Genomic DNA, 25,239 nt, shown 5'->3' on the forward strand with positions numbered 1-25,239 from the left:
GCACCCCAGGCCCTGCCCCCCACAGGCCATCCCAGCCCCATCTGGCGCCTTTCCCCACTGGATCTTCCATCGTTTCAGCTTTGCCAGGGATGTGCAGGGAGGGAGGCAGAGGTGGCTTCATGATGGCAACACTTCCCAGGTCCCTGGGTGAAGCTACTTCTGGCAGTGCCAATGACCCTCCCCCACCCCAAATTCCCCCCCATCCAGCCCTTCCCTCCCCGGCAGCAGGGAGGAACTGCCAGCCGTGACCAGCGCACGGGACCCCAAAGAAGGCAACGGAGAGCAGGCTCAGGCTCTGGTTAGCTGGATATATTTCTCTTTGTTCTCGGTGTCTCGGGTTGGTTTTCACAGAACACTTTGCAGTAGAGGAAAACACGGATTCGCAGCCCAGGGCAGCGGCGCTGGCACCGGCACCTCAGCTCCTCTCCCTGCTCTTGCCCGTCGGCTTTCACCGCTTCCATCCGGCACTTTGATTTCCTTAAACCCTTTTTTTTGTGTGTGTTTGGCTTTTTTTATTTTTTCCCTTTTTTTTTTTTTTTTTTTTTTGCTTTTTAACCATTTCTCAAGCTTTCTCCAAAGGAACAGCCACTGGCTCTCAGCTTGCAGGAGACTAGGGAAGAGCTCTGGGACACAGGGGATGGTTTCCTTCTTCCACCTCGCAGCTGACTTGGTCGAGATCATTTTTCCAACTCGTTTTTTTTTTTATTACAAAAATAAAAAAATGCTCCAACTATCAGTTTTACAAGGCGTACAAAAATCTCTAAAAGGGCAACACAAGCACAAGGTGCTGAGGTACGAAAACCTGAGGTAGTTTTTTGTGTGTGTGTGTCAGGGGCAGTTATTTGGGTTATTTTTCATTTGAAGCCAATTTTGCTGGTTGGGTTTTCCAGCCCTGGGCTGACAACCTCTTGGAAATCCATTTTTTTCACCCATTTCCCCCTCCTCTCCCTTCAACGGGGATCTTTCCCCAAAGATCCCAGCCCAAAGCGGGCAGGGCTGGTGCTGCCCATCATTTTCCAGAGCTGGGCAGTGATGGAGAGAGGACAGACAGACAGAAAGGGGGGACAGAACGGATGCAAACCCCACTTTTGGAGTCCAAAGCAAAGAGGAAAGGGGGTGTGAAAGAGAGGAACAATTCCTACAAGAGGAATCTTCTTGGCTCCTACAGGCCCTGCTCTTCTCAAAGCCCTTCAGAAATCGCTTTTTAACAGTTTTTTAATATTTTTTTTTTCCCTGCTGGCGATCCGACAGCTCTGCTCTACGGTGCATTAGAGAACCAATGGACCAGCTCCTGCCATTCAACCTCTAGAAAAGCCTGCTTTTACTAAAAACAAACAGCCCCCTCCCCCAAAAATTTTTTAAAAAGTGAGTTAAAAAATAAAATCTTACAAAACTTAAAAATCGGCGTTAGTTTCGTTATCGATATATTAATTCTAAATTAACGAGCGCCTTGCGCCGTGGCCCCCCAGGCCGGGCGAGCTCCTCCTGGGTGGAAGGGGCAGGGTTGGGGGAGAATTCCGAAATAAAAACCACCTCTCTCTGCCTGTGTTAGTCCAACTGACGGGGGAGCAGCGGGGCGGCGATGGAGTAAGGCGGAAGCTGCGGGATGGAGAGAGCCCCCTGTGCCCCGGTTCTGCACAGCCTGGCTGCACGAGGGCTCGGGGGTCTTTGGTTTGTCCCCTGACCTGCTGGGGTCCGGCGCTGGCGGGGGGTTACATTCGTCGGGCAGTGCTGGCGGGAGCCTCACTTGCTGTGCTGCGAGGCTGCGGCTCCCTGAGCGTGTTTGTGCTCCTGCTGCTTCACCTGCTGCACGATTTCCCTGATCTTGCGCTGGGCAGTCTGAGCAAGGCAAGAAACAGGGGTTGGGGAGGCCACCAGAGGCTGGGCTCCCTCCCCACACCACCAGCCACACCAGAGCCGAGCCCAGCCCAAGCAGTGTCAGCCCCCTGCAACAGCATCACGACCCTCCAGCTTTTAATCCCAGGGCAAGCACAGAAGTGATTCTGTGAGAAATGAGGATGTGCTAAAGCAAAGGCTTGACTTGTTCTTCCATCACTCAAGAGCCTCGATTTTGGGGTGTCACCACCCTCCTGCAATCAGAAACCCAGCCTGGTACATGCACCCAGCTGGGATGCAGGAGCCAATTCCCACCCTGCATCCCAGGCACAGATTTTGGCTAAATCGAGCCAATCTTTAATTTGAATGCAGGCAAAAACCCCTTCAGTGCATCCTGGGGGCACAGAAACCACTCAGAGCCACTCGGGGAACGCTGTGCTTGGCAGCTCTCCTTAAACTGGGGATGTTGGGAGAGCCATGGCCAAACCTTACCTGACTGGCAAAGAAATGCCCAATGATTTTGACGACGACCTCCTCATTCTCGTCCGGGGTTTGGTCTCGCGGCACAATGACTTCTGCGCTCGTTAAGTTCTGCAGTTCATTCACCTGGAGCAAACGACAGAGATCCAGGTTTTGCTGCGGAAGAGCCAAAATCCTCCACTGCTGGTGCCACCCCAGCTCTGAGCCAGCACGTGGCACCAGGCTGCTGTGGCTCACACCCTCTCCCCCTTGGGATGGTTGCCATCCCAAGCCATCCCCCAGGACATGGGGCTGGGACCGAGACATCACTGATATCACAGAGCACTGGGACAGAGGTGATGGGAGACAGAGGAGGTCCAGCTCTGCATTCCCAGGGCAGGTGGGAGCCCCCACACCCCCACCTACCGTCTTGCCACCTTTGCCGATGACGCGGCCGGCGGCGAAGGAAGGCACCTTGATGTGGGCTTCGAGCTTCACTTCTTCTTTCGGGTTAAAGAAGTTTTCCTCTTTCAGCTTCCCAAATATTCGTCCCTGGGCCTGGAGAGAGGACAAAAGGGACATAAAGGTGGTGGGCAGTGTCCTGGAGGTGGCCTGCTGGGCCCTTCACTCCCACAGGCAATGATGTGCCAATGTCTGGCAGCACCAGAACCGTGGTCCTCAAGCTGAGAAGCCCCCCCTGGGACGGTGGGGACCAAAGGGATGCTCTCACCTTGCCCCTGCCCATGTCCCCAAGCCAGCCCCCACCCCATGGCCACCGCACCTTGAACTGAGCCTCAGGTGGCCCCGTGATGATCACCATGCGCTCGCTGGCGTCTGGACCTTCTGCCGGGGCGATCTGCGGAGGGATGAGGAAGGATTGTGAGTGTGACCCTTCCTCGGGCAAGACCTTCCCTGTGTGGGATGTGCCCCCATGCAGGGACACCTCCCATGCAGAGACACGCCCCTGCCCAAGCAGCGGTGACAATCAGGATGCTGCAGGACTGGGTTTCTACTAATTTGGGGAGCAAAACTATTCACCAAGGGCTCCCTTCTCTGCCCTCAGCAGTGGGAAGGGGAAACTGAGGCACAAAGCCCTGGCCCAGCCCTGCAGTCCTGCTCACCTTGATGGAGGCACCAGCAAACCGTGCCAGCTGCTTGATGTGCTGCCCCTTCTTCCCGATGATGGCCCCCACCGCCTGTGTTGGGATGAACAAGTTCACGACCTCCTGCTCTGGCAGCTGGAAAGGGCACGGAAGAGCCAGAGGGTCAGGGGAACAGCTGGATCAGGGGGTCGCTTCCCTCTGCCAGCATTCCAGGTTTGAAGAGGTGGTGGGCAGGGTTGGGTTGGGTTTGGTTGGGTTGGGTTAAGTTGGGTTGGGTTAAGTTGGGTTGGGTTGGGTTTGGTTGGGTTGCGTTAAATTGGGTTGGGTTAAGTTGGGTTGGGTTAATTTGGCTTGGCTTGGGTTGGGTTGGGTTAAGTTGGGTTGGGTTAAATTGGGTTGGGTTAAGTTGGGTTGGGTTAAACTGGGTTAAGTTGGGTTTGGTTGGGTTGGGTTAAGTTGGGTTGGGTTAAATTGGGTTGGGTTAAATTGGGTTAAGTTGGGTTTGGTGGGGTTGGGTTAAACTGGGTTAAGTTGGGTTGGGTTGGGTTAAGTTGGGCCGGGTTGTGGTCCTGGCATGCACTCTCTGCTTTTTGCCTGCCCTCCTACAACGTGCCCAAGGAAGACCTCATGGCAGGAGGTGCCAGGGCACTGCTGGGGAAGGGAAACTTACGGGGTGCTGATGGGGGAAGGCGCCGGCTGGGGGGGCTCCGTACAGACCTGACAGATAGGCTGAGGAGCCCTGTGGTGGGAGAGAAAATGAGGGTCAGTGACATCAATGACGTCCTCAAGGTGCCAGCCCCTTCCCAGCCACCCCCACCCTGACATGGGGAGTGTGTCACCAGCATGAGCGACACAAGGACACAGTGACCACCCCTCATCTCCTGAATACCCCCAGGAGACTCCAGGCACATCCAAGGATGAGCTGCAGCCCGGATCCTGCGCCTGTGGCACAGCACGAGGCTGGGATGGGGGTGGGAGCTCCCAGTTAAGCCCAGTCCCTCCCCACTGCGTTTTTTTGGCTGCGTACTGCTAATGGTTGTATCAGAAAAAAGGTCCCCTTCTCACCTCACCAGGGGCGCTTGAAAAAGGCCACACAAAGCTTTGGGGTGAAGGACCCCACAGCAAAAAAGGCGCTTCAGGAGACCTGTCCTGCTCCTCTCCATCACACCCATAAATAATTCTTACAGCTGTCTCCCAAAGGCTGTGGATACAGGCACAGCATCCTCCCCTCCACAGGCTGAGAGTGACCAACCAACCCTCCTGGAGCCCCCCAGAGCCAGCACATCCCCCCCACATCCTTCCTGGCACTCACCGTCCTCCTCCGCCCGCTCTGCTGCTGGCATTCCAGGGAAAGAAAACAGCACAGGTAAATTAACCCACAGCTCAGAATAAATTATTTAGGGACTAACGGAGACAGCCCACAGCACCTGGGATGGACCTTCTCCATCAGCACCTTGGCCATCCTGTTCTCCTGGCACAGCACCATCCCTGCCCACTGTCACCTCAGGGGTTGTGAACATCCTTGCCCAGGTTTCAGCACCCCAAGAAGGAGGAGAACCCTCCCCTGTGAGGTGGGGTGAAGGTTGGCTCCCCACGAGCACAGACCCCTGGATGCGAGGGCAGGGATCCACTGATGGCAGTGGATGCACAGGGCGGCTGCTTGTCCCCTGCACGCCCTGTGGCCACACGAGGGGGCTCTGGTGGCCACCAAGACCAGACCCACAGGGCACAACCCACTCCATACCATCACAACCCAGTGGTGGGCTTGGGGTCAGGACTGAAGACCACCTACATGGCTTTTCCATGCTCTCTTCAGAGAGCAGCACCCTTGGGACACAGCCGGTCCTTAAACACTGGTGAAACCCAGCTCAGCACAGCACAGGGATGCAGCTGATCTTCAAGCAGGGACAAGCCACCTCCATTCCCTGTCCTCTCCACTTTGCTGCTGTGATGAGCATCCTCCCCAAATGGCTGAGAGTCAGAGCTCCCATGAGGTGGCTCCTACAGCTACAGTGTCCACCCAAACCCAACAGCTCTGGCAGGACACTCCAGACACCAGGAACATCTCACACTTACTGCAAAGGGGTGGTACGGGGTGGCAGCTGCAGCCCCTCGGGCCCCTGGGGTGGACGGGAGCATGGACAGCCCTGTGGAGAAGATGCCCAAAGCGCTGAGGTTCAGTCCTGGGATCAGGTTGGCCTGTTGCTGGGAAAGGAAAGACACGGAGAAAGGTGTGAAAGGTGGAGTCCTGGGCTTCTCAACACAGTGTGGATGTGATGAGCGAGGCCCAACCCTTGTTGTAACACATTGACCTCCACTCTGAGTTCTCATCTGGCCACCTGCAGCGAGAGCAGCCCTGGTGGCAGGGCTGAGCTTACATTGACGGCCACCACGTCGTTCTCGTAGGCCTCACGCAGCTTCTTCATGATCTCCACCTCGGCGTTGGAGCAGGCCTCCGTGCTGCCCTTCACCGTGATGGTGCGCTCAGGGTTGTAGATGGTCAAATCCTGCAACCTGCCCCATGGGAAAAATCCAGAGACACGGTTACACTCCTTCTTCAAGTCAAGACAAACCCCAGAAAAACTCAAATCACAGCTGAGGGTTCCCCCCCGAGACCATGTGAGAACCACATGCCCTCTGCCTGCCACCACCATCCACATGGGATGAGGAACATCCACCCGGGATGGGGAATGCACATGGGAGGACACAGCTGCTCTGTTTTTTGGCTCCAGCACTGCTTGTACCATGTTGGATGGAATGGGGTGGCCTGGTGTTCGCCAGGATTTCACGGAATCATTTCATCATGGCATCATGGAATGGTTTGGGTTGGAAAGGACGTGAAAGCGCATCCAGTTCCAGCCCCTGCCATGGACAGGGACACCTTCCACTAGCCCAGGAGGCTCCAAGCCCTTTCCAACCTGGCCTTGGACACTTCCAGGGATCCAGGGGCAGCCACAGCTTCTCTGGGCACCCTGTGCCAGGGCCTCACTACTCTCAAAAGGAAGAACTTCTTCCCAGTATCCCATCTAACGCTGCCCTCTGGCAGTGGGAAGCCACTCCCCCTGGTCCTGTGACAAGAACTTACGGGGAGATGGTGATCTTTGTGCCCGTGTCCTGCTCAATCTTCTTGAGGTTGCGGCCCTCCTTGCCAATCAACCTCCCCACCAGGCTGTTGTGTGCCAGGATTTTCAAGGGAATCTCTTCTGCTCTAAAATGGAATTTAAAAAAAAAAAAAAAATCTAAAGGTTCAGCCAGGCAGGAAATAGAAATTTCCAGCCACAGGTACTAAGGATGTGGTGGAAAGAAGGACCACCACCACCATTTCCCACCACACTTTTGGCTGAGCCAGGAGCACTCACGATTTAGTTTCGTCAGCCTCCTTCTGCATGATATCCAGGATCATGCGGCACGCTTCCGAGCACCCCTCCGGCGTGGCGTGGATGGTGATGGGCTTCTCGGCAGCGCCGGCGTTCTCCTTCCGATGGATGTCAACCCTGCGGCGAAACAACCAGCAGAGAGGAGCCCCTGAGATGGGTCTGGTGTCACACAGAGGGTTTTGAGAGCTCAGGAGCTGAGAAAAACTCATTTCAACACTTGCTCAAGCTTTGGGGTGAACCTGGGTCTCAGGTGCATCTACCATCACCCGGCTCACACAAGCCCAGGCAGTGTTTGGTTTCGGGTGGTTTGGATCAGATTTGGGCCGCGTTCGCCTGTAGGACCCAAGGTCCTGGAAGCTGAGGGGTGTCACAACATCAACCAATGCATCAAGAGGGCAGAACAAATCCTCAACTGGACAAAGCCCTGAGCAACCTGGTCTATCATCTCTGATGCCAGTCCCGCTTGGAGCAGGAGACCGGATTAGAGGCCTCCAGAGGTCCCTTCCGACCTCTGCCTCTCTCTGCACAACACCCGAGGCTGTCCAGCGACCACGTCCTTCGGGACAGAGAGCACTTACCCATGGGCAGCGTCTGTCACGACACGGAGGCACCCGGCAACAACAGCGCTGGTACTCACGCCCTTCCAGGGGAGACCAGAAGGCTCCCGTGCGCACCGGCAGGGACCGTGCTCTACTCCTCTGGTCCTCCCTCAGCTCATGGCGGGAGGAGGCACGGCCTCCAGCTCGCTCCTCACGCTCAACCGTACCTGGCAAAGCCCTGAGAGAGAGGGAGAGAGGAAAGCAGGGTAGGAGACTCCCGCACCTCAACCACGCGCCTTGGACAACAGGGGGAAGAACCTTTCCGTCTTCTCCGCACGAGTCCGTGCGCTCTTCCCACCGGAGGGTGATGCTGTGCGGCCATCCTGCCATCGGCCACCACCTTGGTGTCCCTGTCACTGCTGCAGCCAGGGCCAGATCTTCCGAGCAGGTGTGGTAGTGGCAGCTCAGCCACTCCAGAATGCTGCCGGCGCTCAGCTCCGACACGGTGGGTGCCCTCTGGCCATGTCTCCGACGTCCCGTCCCGACCGGGATCATCCAGGGTGCTGCTGCATGTGCCAGGCCAAGGGCTGCAGGGCAGAGTCACCACACAGTGCCACACTGGGACGCTGCGGGGTCCCGGTGGGTTTGCACAGGTCAACTCTTCCAGGAGCTCAAGAACCAGCACGTTGGAACACGGAGGACGGTGGAAGGGGAGCAGCTGGGTGAGCCTTCCCCGAGAAAAGGGCAGAGCCAACCCCACCCGCTCCAAAGGGGCCCCAGAGTGGTTCCATCCAAGCACTGAGCAGGGAGCGAAGACAGAGCGTGATTCCCTTCGTAGGCTCCATCTCTGCAGATCTCCTGTGGCTTCAGTTGGAGCTGTTCAGGCAGGAGACTGGTGCTGAGTGGACCATGCAAAGCGATGATGGAAACACTGGCACCCTCTGGCCACGTCGACAGCCCGTGGTGACCCAGCCGTGTGCTGAGTGACGCCCTCTGAGGTGCTCCCTCAGGTTGGCCTGGAGGATCCGTTCCCAGCAGGTACAGGGACACTTGCTGCCACCCCTTCGCTGGGGGCAGGGTGAACACGTCATGATGGCCACGTGAGGCGATGACAGACCAGGCTGGTGCTCCCAAGGTAGGGGGAATCAATGAGGAATCCCAACAAACCCCATAGATGGGAGCCACGCAGCTCCTTGGATGCATGAGCAGCTGAGGCTGGTGGAGATGAGGACACAGCGGAGCCGTCATGCCAGAGAGGGACCAAGCGCCACGAAAGGCCTGGATGGAGGCACTGAGGTGATGAGGACCTTGGACAAGCCTTAGAGAGGGGCACAAGACAGGTTCCTGGCTGACCAACCCATCCCACGTCTGGATGTGTGGGCACGAGCTCACTCGCCAGAGAGAAGAAGGAAGGAGGCACGTACCCCCCCAGAGAGCTGGAGAAGAGAGAGCTCTGGACCTCCCAGCACATCCCAGTGCCACTGCTGAACTGCTCCATTCCAACAGGAGGATGGAGAAGGGACCTTCAGCACCCTCACCCCATCACCAGGTGCTGCCGGGAGGGATGACCAGGGATGGGGGGACAAGGTTTGCCTATGGTGCAGCAGGAAAAGCCTCCAAGAGACCTCACGGGGTGCTGGGAACGCGTCAGGGAATGGCTGCCACGAGGCACAGCCCTCTCCAGGTGGACAATACAGTGTGCCTGTAGGGTTATCGCAGTCCCATGGCTGCTGGGTAGCCATGATCCTCTCCTCATGGAGTTCCAAGGGCTGTGGAAGGTCACCTGGTGGGCTGGGGTCTTGGTCTGGGCTTCTTCAAGAAGAAGATGGCTCAGCCTGGGGACAGTTTCGCTCCGCGGGGCTCAGAAGCATCTCTGGGATCTCTCTGTGTGGAACTAGGGATGAAATCCAACGTGACCAGAGGAATCCAGAACCCAGTGTTGCTCTGGGGAGGAGCAGGGGCCAGGCAACAGGATGTCACCCTCGGATCATCACACCGGTGGATGAGGGTGGCCCGGGCAGGGATGGAGTGTGAGATAACACCCAAGCTGAAGGACAGGGGCTCCTGTGGCTGCCTGGGACGGATTCTTGAGGTCCCCTTCGCCCAAACCTGAGCAGAGGTAGTGCCCCACTATGTGTAGGGCAGGGGAGAGCACTGAGCATGGCCTTCCTCCACGGCACCGGGTCTTCGTCCACAAGGAGGGACAATTCAGTGGCAGAAACTGCTCCAAGCAACAGCGTTTGGCTTCGTGGTTGGGAGAAACCGGCACCTTCCCACCTTCCTTGCCAGGCTTAGGGCTTGGAAAGGGCAAATTCCAGTCTTGGGTGGTGAGGATGCAGCTACACCTGCTGCTCATCTCCCACCAGGACTCACCTGGAGAAGAAGAGCTTGCGGCCAACCAGGATCTGCTCATGGCTACCAGGTGGCCACGCCCTGGGGCAAGCTGGGCTCCAAGAGCTCCTCTCCCTACTCCTCTGCCCCCTTTCTGTACAAACCTCTTCCTGCCAACCCAGTGCCAGGGTTTGGCCCATCTTTCTACCTCCAGCCACACTACTACCAAAGATTTGCCTCTAAAATCTCCTCTGAGAACTAGGATGCTCTGGGACAGGAGTCCTACATCCCATGGGATCACCAGGTTCAGGATGATGAGCACAGGAGAAGACAGCTTTGGGTTAAACACAAACACACCTGGGCAGGAACAAACCATGCAGGAAAACCATGCAGAGAATGAGCAGTGAGATCAGGAGAACAGCAACATGAGAAACATGGAAAACTTTGGCACGACAATCCCCCTTTTTGGTTTTTTTCCTTTTTTTAGTTCAAAAATAAACACGTTAATAGCTGAAAAAGGCTTCAAACAGTTACAAAAGCCATCCTTCTCGTGGCAGGGCTCCCACAGCATCCCTCTCCCCTCAACAGCTCTAGCCCATATGAGATGCTGCAGGATGAGCAAATCCCAAGGACAAAGACCACTGCACCAAGGATTCCCCTTTAGGATTTTATCCCCAAACTTGCCATTTCTCCCTAAAGCCTCACCCCCAGCTGTTCTCATGAGGCTTTAGGAACTCATCCCAGGCCTTTTCCAGTGTGCATCCCCCTCTTGCCGCACCCAGGCCACCCTGGCCAGCAGGAATGGTTTAGGACCTGAGCTCTGCCACCACCCCCTGAAGGCTGTACCCCAAGAAATCAGCAGTGGCTGGCACTCCAAAGCCCCCAGTGCAGGGAGAACCCGAGCTGGGACCTACAGCACCCTACAGAAGGAAACAAAACCATTGGAAGTACTTACTTGGACTGGGTTTGCTTAGTAAGGTTCTTTATGGTCAAGCCCTCCTTTCCTATGATCGCACCAACAAACTGCGTGGGCACCAGCATCCGCAGTGGGAAATCGAGCTGTTTGGGCTGCGAGGAGCCCCCCGGGGAGGAGCCCCGCTCCCTGGAAGAGTGGCCCCCGCGGCGGGATCGCTGAGGGGGCGGAGGGGAGCTCACCTCTTCATCCGGGATGTAGGAAATCTTGAAGGAATAGTTCTCAAACTGGTGGTCGCTCAGCTTCTCTATTGCTCTGCAAGGCAGGGAGATGCGGGCGGTGGTGAGGGGGCTCCTGGGGATGGTGTCCTCTCCAGTACCCCCACCACACGTAGAACATGGGCCCTTCCCAACCTGTGTCTTCCTCCCTCCCCAGTCTGGAGAAGGTGGCCATGGGAAGCCAGAGCCCCACACGTTTCCCATGAGGAGCAAGCCCCATAACCTGGCGGGACATCGTCCCCTTCCACATGGGTCATGCCAAAGCTGGCACATGACTTCTCCTGCCAGCAGAGGTGGGACAGCAGCTCAGGGACCTGCCCCTGCACCAGGGCAAAGTCCTTGCCAGAAGCTACCACACAGCATGGGAATGGTCTCACAGGTTTTTTGGACATGGAAAAGGTGACAAGGGCAGCTCCGAGCCACCACCACTGCTCCAGGGAGAAGGATGCAGCACGTGGTGCCCCCTCTGTTGGGAACCCCAACTCCCTTCCTGGCTGGATGAGGCTGGGAGGGAGCATTGGGACTCTTCACTCCCCAAGCCCCTGCTCAGCAGCGATGTCCGGCCACGCCGGTGCCAGCTTCAGCTTTCCCACATCCCACTTTGGCTACTGACAGATCACAAGCAGCTCCTTGCCAAGCCTGAACCCCACATCCTCTGAGGACTTCTGCAGCTTCATCATCCCTTTCCTGAGTTCAAAAAGGCCTCTTATCCCAAAGCATTGAGCACTGCTGTGTTGGGGAAACTCTTAGTGTTCCTTTATTGCCACACATGACAAGACCACGGTGGGATTTTTGGGGCTGTCCTGTGCAGGACCAGGATTTGGACTCAGTGATCATTGTGGGTCCCTTCCAGCTCAGGGGACTCCATGATTCTAAGACACTCTTGTCATGTTTATCTGTGGTCCACAGCACACCCAGCCGAGGCTGGACGCACAAGAAGGACTCTCCTCTGCCCTCCTGGACCAGCAGATCACTGTCCCCATCTCTGTCCTCACTTACCCAATGCCATGATGGGTCAACTCAGATGGGAAGCTGGTGGAATGTCCATCAACAAATGGACTCACAAAAGCTCTCCGGGGCCTGGGATCTACTCTTGATCATATCAAAAACACCCTGGCCGCTAATAATAATAATAAGCTCAATATTTGCTCCTAGGGCTGGTCTCCAACACAGGGCTGATGTCTCTACAAGCCTGGAATAAAACCTTTTGCTTGGAATGACCCTTCCCCTCCTGAAACAACCCCTGATTTGTATTACCCCATCTCCCATGCCAGGGGAGAAGGCAGAAGACAGCCCAGTGATGGGACAGCTTAGAGAAGCCTGGAAGATAGCTGGGATTCCTTGGGAAAGCTGGCGTGGTGTGAAATTACGGGCAAAGCCAAACAAACCCCACTCACACTTTTGCCTCTTCCTTCGTGGCGTAGGTCACGTTGACAACGGCAGTTTCTGTGTCTGTGTTCACTGCGGGGAGCAAGAGAAGGAAGAGTTGGAGCAGGGATGGGAGAGGTGTCACGGCTGCTCCCGGCACGCTCCGGAGGGGGCTACAGCTGGGATGGGGGGAGGGAGATGCCTGTCCCATGGCACGCCTGGGCACTGCAGGACTGGGCTGGATCCAAGCAGGATGCAAGGCTGGACATCCCTGACCCACCAGTGGATCCCAAGCTACACTCAGCTCATTTTTGCTTGCAGGGATAATAGTTTTTTCCATTTTTCAGGGACCAGGAGCATTCCCAGGGATGAAGGATGGGTGGCCCAAGACATCGCACCACTGGACAGGTAGCCCCACCTCCATCAGCAGGGTTTGTGTTCAAAGGGAAACCCATTTCAGACCAGTGCTACTGGGATAATCAGGTTTCATCCCAGTGAGCTTCCTGTAGCCTGGGCAGAGCTGGGGAGCAGCGCTGGGAATTTTGCAGGGATGAGGACCACGCTGGACCATCTTACCTTGCTCTACGTTCTCCACCGTGCCGTACTGAGCCAAGAGGCCATCCAGCACCTGGGGACAGAGCAGCAAACCGGGCAGGTGAGGCCCCAGGCAGGCAGGGCAAGAGCCCACTCCACCCACAAACACCGTCCAGCACCACCCAACCACTCCAGTGCCTCCACCCACCTGCATCCCATCATCCCAAAGCTGGCCCACCGCTCAAAGCTGGCCCACAGCTCTGCTACCCACAAGCAGGCAGGAGCTGGAGCCCAGTTCATGCTCCCTCCTGAGGTTACTGGGAAGTTACAGGGTGGCCCATGTGCAGACCACGTGCTCCAGCAGCACAGCTCACGCTGCCTGAGGCGGAGATGAACAGGACGTTTCTGGGATCAGCCACTTCTTACCTCCCACTGTAGGTGGGGGGGGATGTTTCGGATCTGGATCTTCCTGCTCCTGCAAAGACAAAGCCCTGGGTTAGGGTCTGCAGGCACCTCAGGGCGGAGGGAAAAGCCTCTCTGGGAATCAGACAGCAGCTGTTGACAGCTTTCCAAAGCATCCCACTTTCCCACGCCGAGCCAGGGCAGCTCATCCCCAGGGAAAGTCATTTCTCCCAGCTTTGCCCTGGTCACCACAGGCGCTGAAGCTCTCTGGAACGCTCCCTCCTCATGCTGGCTGTCAGGTTTCCAAGGAAACCTCCTGAAAGGAGCCTCTGCAGAGTCATGACCACACCAGGATGCGTGGACAGCCCTGCCCACGCTGCTCGGGGCTGGGAACGGGACCCCCAGCCCCACCATGGCCTGCCCTGATCTACCTTGAGGGGAGCTCTCCAAAAGTACATCCAGCTGAGGCCCACCACTTCCCAGCAACATGGGGCTGCTTTCCTTGGGGAAACCCAAATAAATATCCTTGGAGGCCCCAGCTTGGAGATGGCCAACACACCCAAGCTTGTCCAGTGGCACTTCCAAACTCACATGACAGCCTGGCCATGGCTCACTCCCAGCCTGGTTGTGGTGCCATTCCCAACCTGGACATGGTTTCATTCCCAGTGTCGCCATGCTTGCATTCCCAAACTGTGGTTGCCTTCCCAACCTGGCCATGGCTTCATTCCCCACCTGGCTGTGGCTGCACAGGAAGCACTGCCAAGGGCAGCAGCCCCCAAACATCCCCCCAGCCTGGCTGTGAGATGTGCTTGGGCAGTGAGAGCCCCGTCCATGCAGGATCTAGCCAAGCCATGAGCTCATCCACGAGCCACCCAGATCAGCATTCCCAAGCCTGCCTGGAGCCAGTCAGCTCCAAGCACAGCACTGTCCTATGTTCTCACCTAGCCCAGCTCCAACGCTCTGAGCAGAGCACAGCTGGACCACCCCTCCCAGCACCAGGGATGGCTTTCCTGACCAAGTTTCCCCATGCCCACACACAGAGCCAGGTTTCAGGAGCTGATCAGCAGCTGGAAGCTGGTTTTGTGAAGCTTTCGTTTTCCCTGGGATGAGTTCAAGGAGGATGCTTGGAAGGACAGGTCCCACCAGCCCGGGAGTTCCACGGGAATGCAGAAGCAGTCCCAGCTGATGGCCACCAACACCCAGGAGCCTTGGGCCAAATCCCACAGGACAAGGAGGCAGGAGGAGGTGGAAGAAGACATCGACAACCTGATCCCACCAACAATCTTCAGCTGCTGGGAAACAAGACCTTCCAGCTCTGGTCCTTGCTCTCACAACTCATGCTCTCACAAACCCTGAGCCCCTGCCAACAATTTTGGCAGATAAAGAGTTCCTCAGGTAGTTTGGGGCCAGACACTGGGGCCAGCAAGGAAAAGGCAGGGAAAAGGATGGTTTTTGAAATCTGGTTTGTGAGGGCAAGACAAACCCCACAGCTCATCCCATGAGAAGGACCATGGGCAAGCAGGTGAGACCACCAGGGAGCCTGGTATCTCCTGGGGCTGCTCAGCCAGGGATGGTCAGTGGGACAACAAACCCTGCGCTGGGATCCAGCTGAGCAGGCGTGCTCAGGAAAAGGCTCCTGTCCCCAGCTGCCACCAGGGATTTCCCAGATGGGAATCCCAGAATCCCTGTGAGGGAAGGAGCAGGGTTTGTCCTACCCCACCCCCAGCCATGACCACCCACGGCAGGAAGGAGGAGCCGGCCCAAGGGAGACCCTGGCAGTGGTGATCCTGCTCTGTCCACCAACAGCCTGAGCCCTTCTCCTGCCCTTGTCACCCGTCCGTGGCCGACGCTGTTCCCAGTACAAACATTCCACAGGGACCACTCCAGAAAATGGGATATGTTTCATTTTTAAAACCCACCAGCATTTCCCAGAGGGGCTATTTTAAGATGCCCAGGTCCTGCCTGGATACTCAGCTCCCAGGAGACCGCTCCTGCCAGCTCCAAGAGACACATCCCACTCCTGGGATGATGGGTGCCACACAGTGAGGCCGGAGTGCCTGAACAAATCCCTGCGAGTCTCAAACCACCAGAGAGAGCCAGACACGCTGCCCAGTCGCTCCCACCACCTCCCAGACCCAAACCAACCTTCATCCCAAGGTGCCACTGCTCAGCTCCAAGCCAAAGCATCCCTGCAGCCATCCTCCTCTCCCAGTGTGGGAACCAGCGGGATGCCCCAGGCTGGGCCACGGAGGAGCCGCTCTCCTTTTGGGGCTCATTTGGCTCAGCCCACCTGTCACCAAAGCCCAGGAGCCCAGGGGACACATGGCATTTGGAAAGGGCACATCCAAAAGGAACCAGCACAACGGCTGGACACGGTCCCTTTGCCACTCCTGGAAAAGCCCTGCCTGGAATTGGATTGCTCCAGGGCCATAATTTCCCTACTCCTCTGCCAAGGCAGATGCCAGGGGAGATATCACAGCAGCCCTGGTCTCCCAAGGTGCTGCCTCACCCCTCCTGGCCCACCTCCCAGAACACCCAAACAGAAGGATCACAAGCGAGGTGCCGCATAACCCCACTTCCCAATGGGACACTGCGGCATATTCCCACTTCCAGCGTCCGTCCAAACTGGTGCAGGGCATCTAAAGACACCCGAAGGGCACTCAAGCTTCAGCTCCCACGGGCAGCATTCCCAGCAGCTCAGCATCAGCACTCAGCATTTAAAATAAGGTTATTATTCCTATTGGGTGTGTTTATGGCTCTTGGAATCGCACACCTGGTGGAAGCAGTGCTGGACCACACACAGCCATCACTGATGGAGTCAGGCATGTACATCCAGAGCCAGGACGGATGGATGTGTTATTCCCAGGGCTGGGGAATGGGCCATTCTTCTCCAACACCAATCCCGGGGGCAACTTTGAGCCAGAAACCCCCTTTATTTTGATTTTTATTCTGATTCTGACTCTAGTTTCATTTTCCCCGCTCTCCCAAACCCCAGGGATTGACTCCAGGGCACGCACAAAACGCCGGCACAGGAGCTCATGAGGGCACAGCAGCCACGTTTCACCCACCCTGTTTTGCAGCAGACTGGTGGGGATTTAAAAAATAAAAGAAATCCTAATAACCAGCTGGGAGAAAAACACTCAAGTGTGTGATGCAACTGGCTCTGCTGTAGCGAGTGCCCTCGGATAACCCAGAGAGTTGCATCCCTCTGGCTCTTCCCTACCTCCACACACCCACCTCGCTGCCTCACCAGCTTCAAGGGCTGAAGAAACCAGGTTCACCTGCTTTTTTCCCCTTCTAAATTGATCCCAAAGTGGTCCTGCTCACCAGCAGCTCGAGGAGGAAGCATCTCTTCCACCCCAGAGCTGGGGTTTGGGTACCGGGAGCTGCCGGCAGCACAGGGAGGATCAAGCAGTGAGTGAGGAGGTAAAGTGGGCTCATGAAATAATCCAGGACGGAGCTGTGTGTCATTTCAGGCATCCATTAGAGCAGAATCACAGGGCTGACATCACAATCCTGCAGGGAAAGGGGATGGAAAAGCCCCCAGCCATCCACGCCTGCCAGCATCCCCGCTGCCACGTGCCTGCTACCTGAGCTTGCTGAAACCAGGCAGTAAAACAGAAAAGCCTTAAAACTTAGGGTTTATTCCCCAGAATCAGGAGGATTGAGGGGGTTTTGGCACATCCCCCCACTTTTTCCAGCCTGGCTTCCTGCCCTCCTGTAGCTTCCAGGGAAACAGTAGGTAACAACCCTCTTGAAATCCAGGGACACAGAAGGACGAGAAGGAAAACAACACGAAGGTGTGAAATGCCAGCAGTTCCCTGCCCAACATCCACAATGGATCCCTGGATCTTCCCTGCTGGCCCCACAGATCACCCAACCACCCCTTAGTCAAGGGGAAGCTCCAGAGGGGCTTTGTCTCCCACAAGAATTTGGGAACCAGAAGCAAGCTGGCTTAAATATCAGCCCTGAAATATAATTAAAAAACCTCAAAAAAATAATATAGCAATATAATACCAAACAGTAATACCAAACAATAATAAAGAAAAATAATATATAATGGTATATAATTAATATAATGGAATACAAAGGATGGCTTCACCACTCTCTGCCCTAAAAAACATGGATTTTTTTCCTACTCAAGCTTTGTAATATCTTACTATAATAAAGCTTAAGGGATTTTATCACCTTCCACCTCGGATCAGCACTGAGGGCAGAGAAAACACTCTCTGCCACCTCCTGTTTTCCATAAAAATCAGTTTTCAAGAGAACTAGGGAAAAAAGCAAAGGGAAAACATGTTGAAAACCCAGTGGGGGCTCTGCCTGCTTTATGAAATGTTTGTCCCAGGCAAGGAAACATCTACAAAAAAATGATTCCCATCATCAGGCAGGGACCAAACTCTGTCCCAGCTGAATTTTCCAGACCCAGCAGCTCGGAGCCTGAGCCAGCCACAGTCCCCTGACCGGGCAGGGAAGGAAGTGGCTGTTGGATTTGTGATTGCTCATTATTATATCTATTTTCTGGGTCTCCTGGCGTTGTCCTGGAGGAGTTTTGCTGTCACCCAAGCCCACCCAGCAGCAGATCCTGCGGAGCAGCAGCTCTGTGAGCGCTGGATGAGCATTACAGAGCTGCCCCAGTTTCCACCAGTTGCCAGGAGCGTGGAGGCTGCTGCTGCTCCAGTTCCCCTCCCAGCCTGGGGGCTTTGCCCTGACGCTCTTAAGGAATTAAAATCCCTCGTTGGTAAAGCCCCCCCGGCCTCGTCCTGCCGAGGCACCGGAGCGCTCCAGCCCCCGGAGCTGCGATGGATCAACAATAGGGACGGACGGGAATCGGGAATCGCGGCCCATCTGTCACCGCCCCGGCAGATGAAGGGGGGAAAACAAAAGAGGGAAGAGGAGTGGGGAAAGAAGGTGGTAAAAAAAAGGAGGGGGGGAAAAAAGGAGAGGGGAAAAAAGGAGGGGAAAACATAAATGGGAGGGGTGGGGGGAAAGAAAGGAGGGGGGAAGAAAGAAGGGGAAAGAAAAAAGAAAGAAGGGGGAAAAGAAGGAAAGGGAAAAAAAGGGAAAAAAGATGGGAAAGGTGGGGGTAAAGGGGGAAGGGAGGGAAAAAGAAGGGGGGAAAGAAGGGGGGAAAAGGGGGGGAAGGGAAAAGAAAAAAGGGGAAAAAAAGAACGAAAGGGGGGAAAAGAAAGGAAAAAAGAAGACAGGAAAGGTGGGGGGGAAAGGGGAAGGGAGGGAAAAAGAAGGGGGAAAAGAAGGGGGGGGAAGGGGGAAAAGGGAAAAGAAAAAAGGGGGGAAAAAGGAAAGGGGAAAAAAGAAGGGAAAAAAGAAGAGGGGAAAGGTGGGGGGAAAGGGAGAAGGGGGGAAAAAAGAAGGGGGAAAAGAAGAGATGGGGAATAAAGGAGGGAAAAGAAAAAAGGGAAAAAAAGAAGGAAAGGGGAAAAAAGATAAGGGAAAAAAGAAGAAGGAAAGGAAGGTGGGGGAAAGGGGGAAAGGAGGGAAAACGAAGGGGGGAAAGAAGAGGGGAAAAGAAAAGGGGAAAAAAGGGGAAAAGAAAGGGGAGAAAGAAGACGGGGAGAAAAAAAGGAAAGAAAAGGGGAGGAAGAAAGGGGAAGAAAAGAATGGGGGAAAAGAAGAAAAAAGGTGGAAAAGAAGGGGGGAAAGAATGGGAGGAAAAAGAAGGGGGCAAAAGAAAGCAGGGAAAGGAAATTGAGGAAAAGAAACGGGGGGAAAGAAAGGACAGAAAATTCATGGAAGCAAAGACCCAAGTGGAAAGGAAACTGAAGAAAACCAAAACTCAACCACCACCAACTCCCAGTTCACCCACACCTGCAAACAGATAATAAAATAAAATAGAATAAAATAGAATAAAATAGAATAAAATAAAATAAAATAAAATAAAATAAAATAAAATAAAATAAAAACGAGCACCAGCGTCACCCCTCGCCAGAGCCAGCGCTGGAGTCTGGGAAAGGATCAACTCCAAGGGGATTCTCTTGGCCAGATCCATTGGGAACATCCCAGACCTCTGGGACACTGGGCACACATCCAGTGGGCAGCAGGAGGGGGGTTTCCCATCCTGGATGTGACCAGCATTGCCCTGGCAACTTCATATGTATGTCTATACATAAATATATTTATATATAAAACGTCTCTTTTTTGTATAGAAATACGTCTTATAAAATGTTATATAGGAGTATTTTGTGCATTTTATGTAATCGAATATATTTTTATAAATGTTTCATATCAACTTACATAAATATAGAATCATAGAATAGTTTGGGTTGGAAGGGACCTTTAGAGCTCATCTGGTCCATATATCTCATATAAAAATATGTATTAGGAGTATATTTTTATGCATATAAATATATATATAAAGTAGCTTTTATATACTGTTTTTATACAGGTAATATCTTTTATTTGTATCTACATAAAAGCTACCAAATACTTGAAACACACCACCATACATTATTAATTTGTATCAATTTGTAAGACGCTAAAAGTTTCAAAATCTCTCTCTTTAAGGATACAGGACTAGGACTGAGAGCAGCCCCACTTTTAGCACCCCAAATTCAATATTCTGCTCCCCGTGTGCATTTCCAGACACACCTGGGGAGGTTCCAGGGGCTTTTCCTGCCAAAGCAACTGGTGTGCACGGGAACTCCTCTCTCCTAATTAAGCATCTCACTAACGACAGGCAATTATTGATAAGGAAAGCAAAGATGGGGTGCCCAGAGGAAGAACAAAGGGCCTGGATGTTTATCCCCAGCCTTAACATCACCAGCATTTATGGGTTGAAAAACGCAGGGAAGTAAGTAAATAATCAATAAAGTAAAATCACGAAGAAATGAGAACTGAGTTGATGCTCAAAAGAGAATTATTTAAGGGTAATTCTTTTTGAAACGGGAGGAAATGCCATAAAATGACCCCCAGCAAAGCCCCTCGGGCAGGCACTGGCACCACTCCCCCTCCTGCCACCTTCCTCTGGGGCAAAACCACCCGAGTTTGACACACAATGAGATATTTCTAGATAATCATTTCACATCACAGTGATTTCCAGGCTCCTCTCCCTGCTCTTCCCATCTCCCACGTGCTTTCCTTTCACATTTCTGACAATGACGGCAGAAACAGAAATTAAAAGGCACCTTCCCAACCAGAACCCCCAAAACGGGACTGGTTTGAGGACAATAACTGGAGATCTGCTACTTTTTAAACTCCTCATTTTTATCCAATTCTTGTATAACAGTCAGCACTGGGGTAGCCGAGTTTTACTTCTCATTTTTCACAACCAATCCTGATTTTTTTTTTAAATGCTCTTTCTTTTTATCTATCTTTGTATGTTCTTTCTTTTCTTTCTTTTCCATTAACACGATTTTTAACGATTGTAGGGATATACAACCAATCTTTAAGGGGGAAGATGCTGCTGCTTCCCCCACGGCCACGCTCCAAGAGCAAAATACTCGTGGAGTGGGACTGCTTCAAGCAAATAAAAGTATTCCCTGCTCCTGCTGAGTTTAAAATCAATTAAAAAAAACCTTAAAAATAGAAAATGTTGATTAAAAAATAAAGTGGTTTTTTTTTTCTTTAATTCCCCGAGGCACAATCCAACATATACAAGGGGAAAAAAACAACCGTGAGGCTGTTGGATCCCTCCTGCAGGAGCCCAGATCATCGGGATGGCAGCAGAAGAGCTGGTTTTAAACTTGTGGGAGGTGAATGGATGGACTGGGCAGGATTCAGGCTCCTTCCCACCGCTGTCACATCTAATTCCTGCCTTCGGAGAAACAGAAACATCCCCTCTGCCAGCACCTCCCCTCGAGGAATTCCCTTCCCTCCTTCCCGTGGCCAGATGTCCCAGGGGTTTTCCAGCCCGCTCCTTATCCAAATGTATTTATAGGTATATAAATATATTGATAACCCAGATCTGTGCTAGATATTAATATAAAAATTAAGCATTCCAGGTGAAGTCGGGCACGGAGGGAAGCGCTGGGCATCGGCACCTCCTCACATCCCCGTGACGCAGGAATGCCCAGGGGTGAGAGCCAACGCAGCTCGGGTTCCCCAACCCCAATAACCCCCAAATTCATTTCAGTCACAGGGAGATTTTTACCATTTCACTCTCTGAAATCCCAGCGTCTCTCCAGGACTCAACCACGACCATAAAAATTGGATTTTCTACAAATTTAAAGGAGGGGGGGGATATAAACACAACCACGTGAGTCTCCGTTCCCTGCCGAAAATCACATTACAAAAATAAAATCTATAATCTACTGAGTCAGGGCACAGCCCCCCAGACTGGGGATATTAATATAAAGCAGGGTAGATTTCTTGAGCTGGGCATAAAAAGATATCAGCTTAAATTAGATCTCGATAATCGGAAGAAACTTGGGAATAGAAAACTTGGAGCCAGCTGAACACAGAGCGATGTAAAATAAATCAGTATTTATTTCTGGGCTGGTTAAATGGCTTTTTTTCTAATTATAAAACTTGGGAGGAAAAGCAGGAGCACCCGAGCCCCGACGGGAGAATTTAAAGATGAATTCCTTGTTTACATCCCCTGCTACATGGTAAAGGTCGAGCCCTGGCTCTGTACTACGGCCCCAAACTCCCAATTTCTGGCTCCATCCCTCTTCCAAAGTCCCCGGCAGCCCAACCCGAGGCTGCTGAAGAGGTTTAGCTTCGAAATGTCACACCTGGGTATTTCTGGGCAGCTCGTTTGGATGGATTTTTGAAGGTAAGGGAGTGTGCGATCCCTGCCGAAGACGAAATCCCACTCCGGCACACGTGATGCCGGGCACGAGCCATTCCCCCCCCGTAAGCCTCAATTACACAACAGCATTTCCAACCCCCCCGTCATTTCCAAATTAATACCCCAGCAGCAATCCCGGGCCAAATCCGTACCCCACCTCCCAGCCCAGGCCAAGCCTCCGCGCCAAGCGGCCCCGAATTACCCGCCCGGAGCAGACGATGGGGTTATTTATTTTTGTTTTCCCCTCTTTTATCCCGACACATGACGGGGGGGGGGGGAATAAACCTCGGGATGAGGCTACGCCACACGGTCGCGGGGTTTGTTTTCCCTGTGGAACGCGTGTGCCCATCAGGCCGGCCTCGGGCACCTGATGGAAATGAGAGGGCGCGCTCGCCGCGATGCATTAAGTGGAAAATGCTTCGGGGTTGGGGGTTCTCCGGCTGGATAAAAGGGGGGACGAGGTGTTTGGAGAGGGGAAATTGATGAATTACCGACTAAAAATAACATCCCTAAGGGTGCGGGTGGCTGCGCTGCTGGGAAAAACCTCCGTCCACGCCGCGGAAAGTGAGGGGAAAGGGGTTTTTTTTCGTGTTTTCCTGCTAAATAAGCGGCTGTTTAACCCGGGAGCGGTGGGCACCGTGGGGTGGGGAGGCATCACGGGGGTGCCCGCCCGTGGGAACGCGGCCGTGGGCCGGCAGCTCCTTCCCCCCCTCCCCCCCGCGCTGCGCTCCGGAGCGAAAGTAAAACCGACGGGGCTCCCCCGCCCCCCCCATCCCCCGCATCCCCGCTCCCGGAGCGCCCGGCGCGCCCCCCGTCCCGCTGCGATGGACACAGGGATCGGGGGGCAGTCTGGGGGTGACGGCGCGGGGTTACCTGAGCTTTTTGGGCACGGAATAATCCACTTCCATCACTTTGCCGTGCAGCTCCACTTTCCCTGCGGAGACAGCGGGGCGCTCAGCATCCCCCCGGGATGGGGCAGGGCAGCATCCCCCCGACAAATCCCGGCCCACCTGATCCCACCCCATGGGATCCCATCGTATCCCACCCCCCCGGCACCCCCGGGCTGTCCCCGCGCCCCCCGCCCCCCCCCGGGGCCCCGGTCCCCCCCGCTCGGCGCCCCCGGGGAGTTGGGGTTGGGCACCTCGTAATCGGGTCCCCGGGGGGCGGCGGGGGGCGGCGGGACGGCGGGCCGGGGGGCGCCGCGCCCCGGGGGCTCCCAATAAAATCGGAGAAAAAAATCAGCGAAAAATAGAGGCGAGGTTGGGAAGAGCCGGGGCGGGAGGAGGGAGGGAAGGAGGGAGAGGAGGGAGGGAAGGGGGGACTGGGGGATGCCCGGGGAGGGGGCGTCGGGGGGGAGGGGATGAGGGGGTCGCGGTGGGGATGCGGGGGGCGCGGGGGGGGGTCGCTCACCCGAGAGGGTCTCGATGGCCCGGATGGCCCAGTTTTGGTCCGGGTAGTCCACGAAGGCGTAGCCGGACTTGAGGAGGACCTGGCCGGGCAGGGGCAGCTGCCGCTCCCCGAAGAGCTGCCGGAGGTCCTGGGCGGTGGCGGCGGGGCTGAGGTTGCCGATGTACAGCTGGTTCATCCTCCGGCGCCTCATCGGGAGCCCCCCGGGCTCCTCCCCGGGAGCCCCCCCGGCTCCTCCCCTCCCGGGAGCGGGACGAACGCGGGCTCGGGAGGGTCCCGCTCTGCGCCACCGGCCCCGGCCCGGCGGAGCCTCCGACAGCAGCGGGCGGAGCCCGGCCCGGCCCGGCCCCGGGGCCGCCCCGCGGGGGGGCAGGTGGAGCCGCCAGACCCCCGTGGGGACGGGATGGGCCGGGGGGGCACCGGCCCTGTGCCCCCCGCCCTTCTGTACGGGAACCCACCGCAGCCCAGCGCCCCCGCCCCACCGCACCCAGCACCCCGATCCCTCTGTCCTGGAACCCCCCGCACCCAGCACCCCGATCCCTTCCCCGCCTCGGCACCCACCGCACCCAGCACTTCCAACCGCTCTGCCCTGGAGCGCACTGAACCCCGGTACCCCCATTTCCCCGCACCCCGTCATCACCCCCGAGCCCTCTGGCCTGCAGCCCACCGTAGCCCATCACCCCCAACCCCTCCCTCTGTCCTGAACCCACCACCCCCCCCATCATTCCAACCTCTTTGCCCTGGAAACCACCACAGCCCAGCACCCCCAAACCCTACTCTGCCCTGGAACCCACTGCACCCATCACCCCTGATCCCATTACCACGACCCCAGCCATCCCCAAACTCTGCCCCAGAATCCACCACAGGAATTCAGGAATTCCTTCAGGGAGAGGAAAACCGTTCCGCTCAGGAACCAAAGTAAAGAAATAAATAAGAAATAATTGTTTCTACCTATATATTTATTTACGTAATTATTTAATTAATACCATTAAAAAGAAGAAATAAATAAACATGATAAATAATATAAATAATACATGTTTTACAATGCTTTTTTTGGAAAACAAGAGTGCACAAACCCTTCCCAACCCAGATCCAGCCAGCCATCACTGCGTGTGATCCCATTGTCAGAAGGGCTCCAGGAGAAGCCAAGCCGGTGCTGGACACTCCGGCCACGAGCTGTGCACGGTCTCAGCCCGCTGGTAGAAGGCTCCTGCAGCCTCTGGGGCTCTGCTGAAGGGTGTCCTCAGGTCACCAGGAGCTGGTGTCACCACCTGCCTGCAGGTTAAGTGACATTTTTCTCTCTCCTTTCGAGAATAAAAGCCTAATCCTCACAGAAGCGCATCCAGGATACGACTGGAGACTGAAACAAGCTGCAGAATAATCCTGGCTGGTTGGGCAACAAGTGGAACAGAGCGTTGTGTCCAGGGCCAGGCGTCCCTTCCTGTGCTTGGGGGGGTGAAGGGCAGTAATCTGAATTCCCCAGATTTTAAGGCAATTAAGGACACTTCAACCACCGCTCCCCCTGCTGCTCCATCCCACTGCCAGTCTTCCCTGGCATACGGAGATGGATGGAGTAGGAATAGCGGTGACGGGTGCTCGATGCCATGCCTACAGCAAAAATAGATGTGGTTGGGTTGCGATGATGCAAAGCCAGAAGAATCCTTCTCCTCCGATTTCTCCGGCTTTGCTTTCAGCATGGCTCCTGCCCGGCTGTCATTTGTCACCAGTGCTCACAACTCCTCCATCCCCAGCACATTTTTTGGGGTGATTTTAGGCTGAAACGGGTTGATAAAGTCGTTTTTAAAGATCTTCCCCTTGTTCAGGTCATTCCTGCCTCCTCAGGGATGAGCTATCGACAGGAATGGGGCAGGGAGCTGCTGGTTCATTGTGTGAGGTCGCTGCAACTGGGAAGCAGTGGGAGAAACACGAGATTTTGGGATTAA

General features: G+C 55.0%; 1 protein-coding gene across 3 annotated transcripts; it reads right to left on the bottom strand.

Moving 5' to 3' along the window:
* Nucleotides 1-294: 294 nt before the first annotated feature.
* IGF2BP2 (insulin like growth factor 2 mRNA binding protein 2) lies at nucleotides 295-23,621 on the bottom strand. Of its 3 annotated transcripts, XM_042024675.1 has the most exons (18): nucleotides 23,300-23,621; nucleotides 22,763-22,823; nucleotides 13,165-13,213; nucleotides 12,781-12,832; nucleotides 12,234-12,297; nucleotides 10,801-10,873; nucleotides 10,601-10,668; nucleotides 6,758-6,892; nucleotides 6,484-6,606; nucleotides 5,777-5,912; nucleotides 5,475-5,603; nucleotides 4,711-4,734; nucleotides 4,069-4,137; nucleotides 3,417-3,533; nucleotides 3,077-3,151; nucleotides 2,722-2,853; nucleotides 2,329-2,442; nucleotides 295-1,839 (listed from the first exon to the last, which is right to left on the bottom strand). In XM_042024675.1, the coding sequence occupies exons 1-18, from the start codon at nucleotides 23,487-23,489 to the stop codon at nucleotides 1,744-1,746; spliced, it is 1,707 nt and encodes a 568-aa protein (XP_041880609.1). In that variant the 5' UTR covers nucleotides 23,490-23,621; the 3' UTR covers nucleotides 295-1,743. The 3 variants fall into 3 exon arrangements, with proteins under 3 accessions (XP_041880609.1, XP_041880608.1, XP_041880607.1); XM_042024674.1 differs by having other exon boundaries at nucleotides 4,711-4,731; nucleotides 10,601-10,873; XM_042024673.1 differs by having other exon boundaries at nucleotides 10,601-10,873.
* Nucleotides 23,622-25,239: the final 1,618 nt, after the last annotated feature.

Source organism: Corvus kubaryi, unplaced genomic scaffold, assembly GCF_017639235.1.
Source record: "Corvus kubaryi isolate FWS band 111438036 unplaced genomic scaffold, C.kubaryi_AGA036_p1.0 37264, whole genome shotgun sequence".
NCBI lineage: Eukaryota > Metazoa > Chordata > Aves > Passeriformes > Corvidae > Corvus > Corvus kubaryi.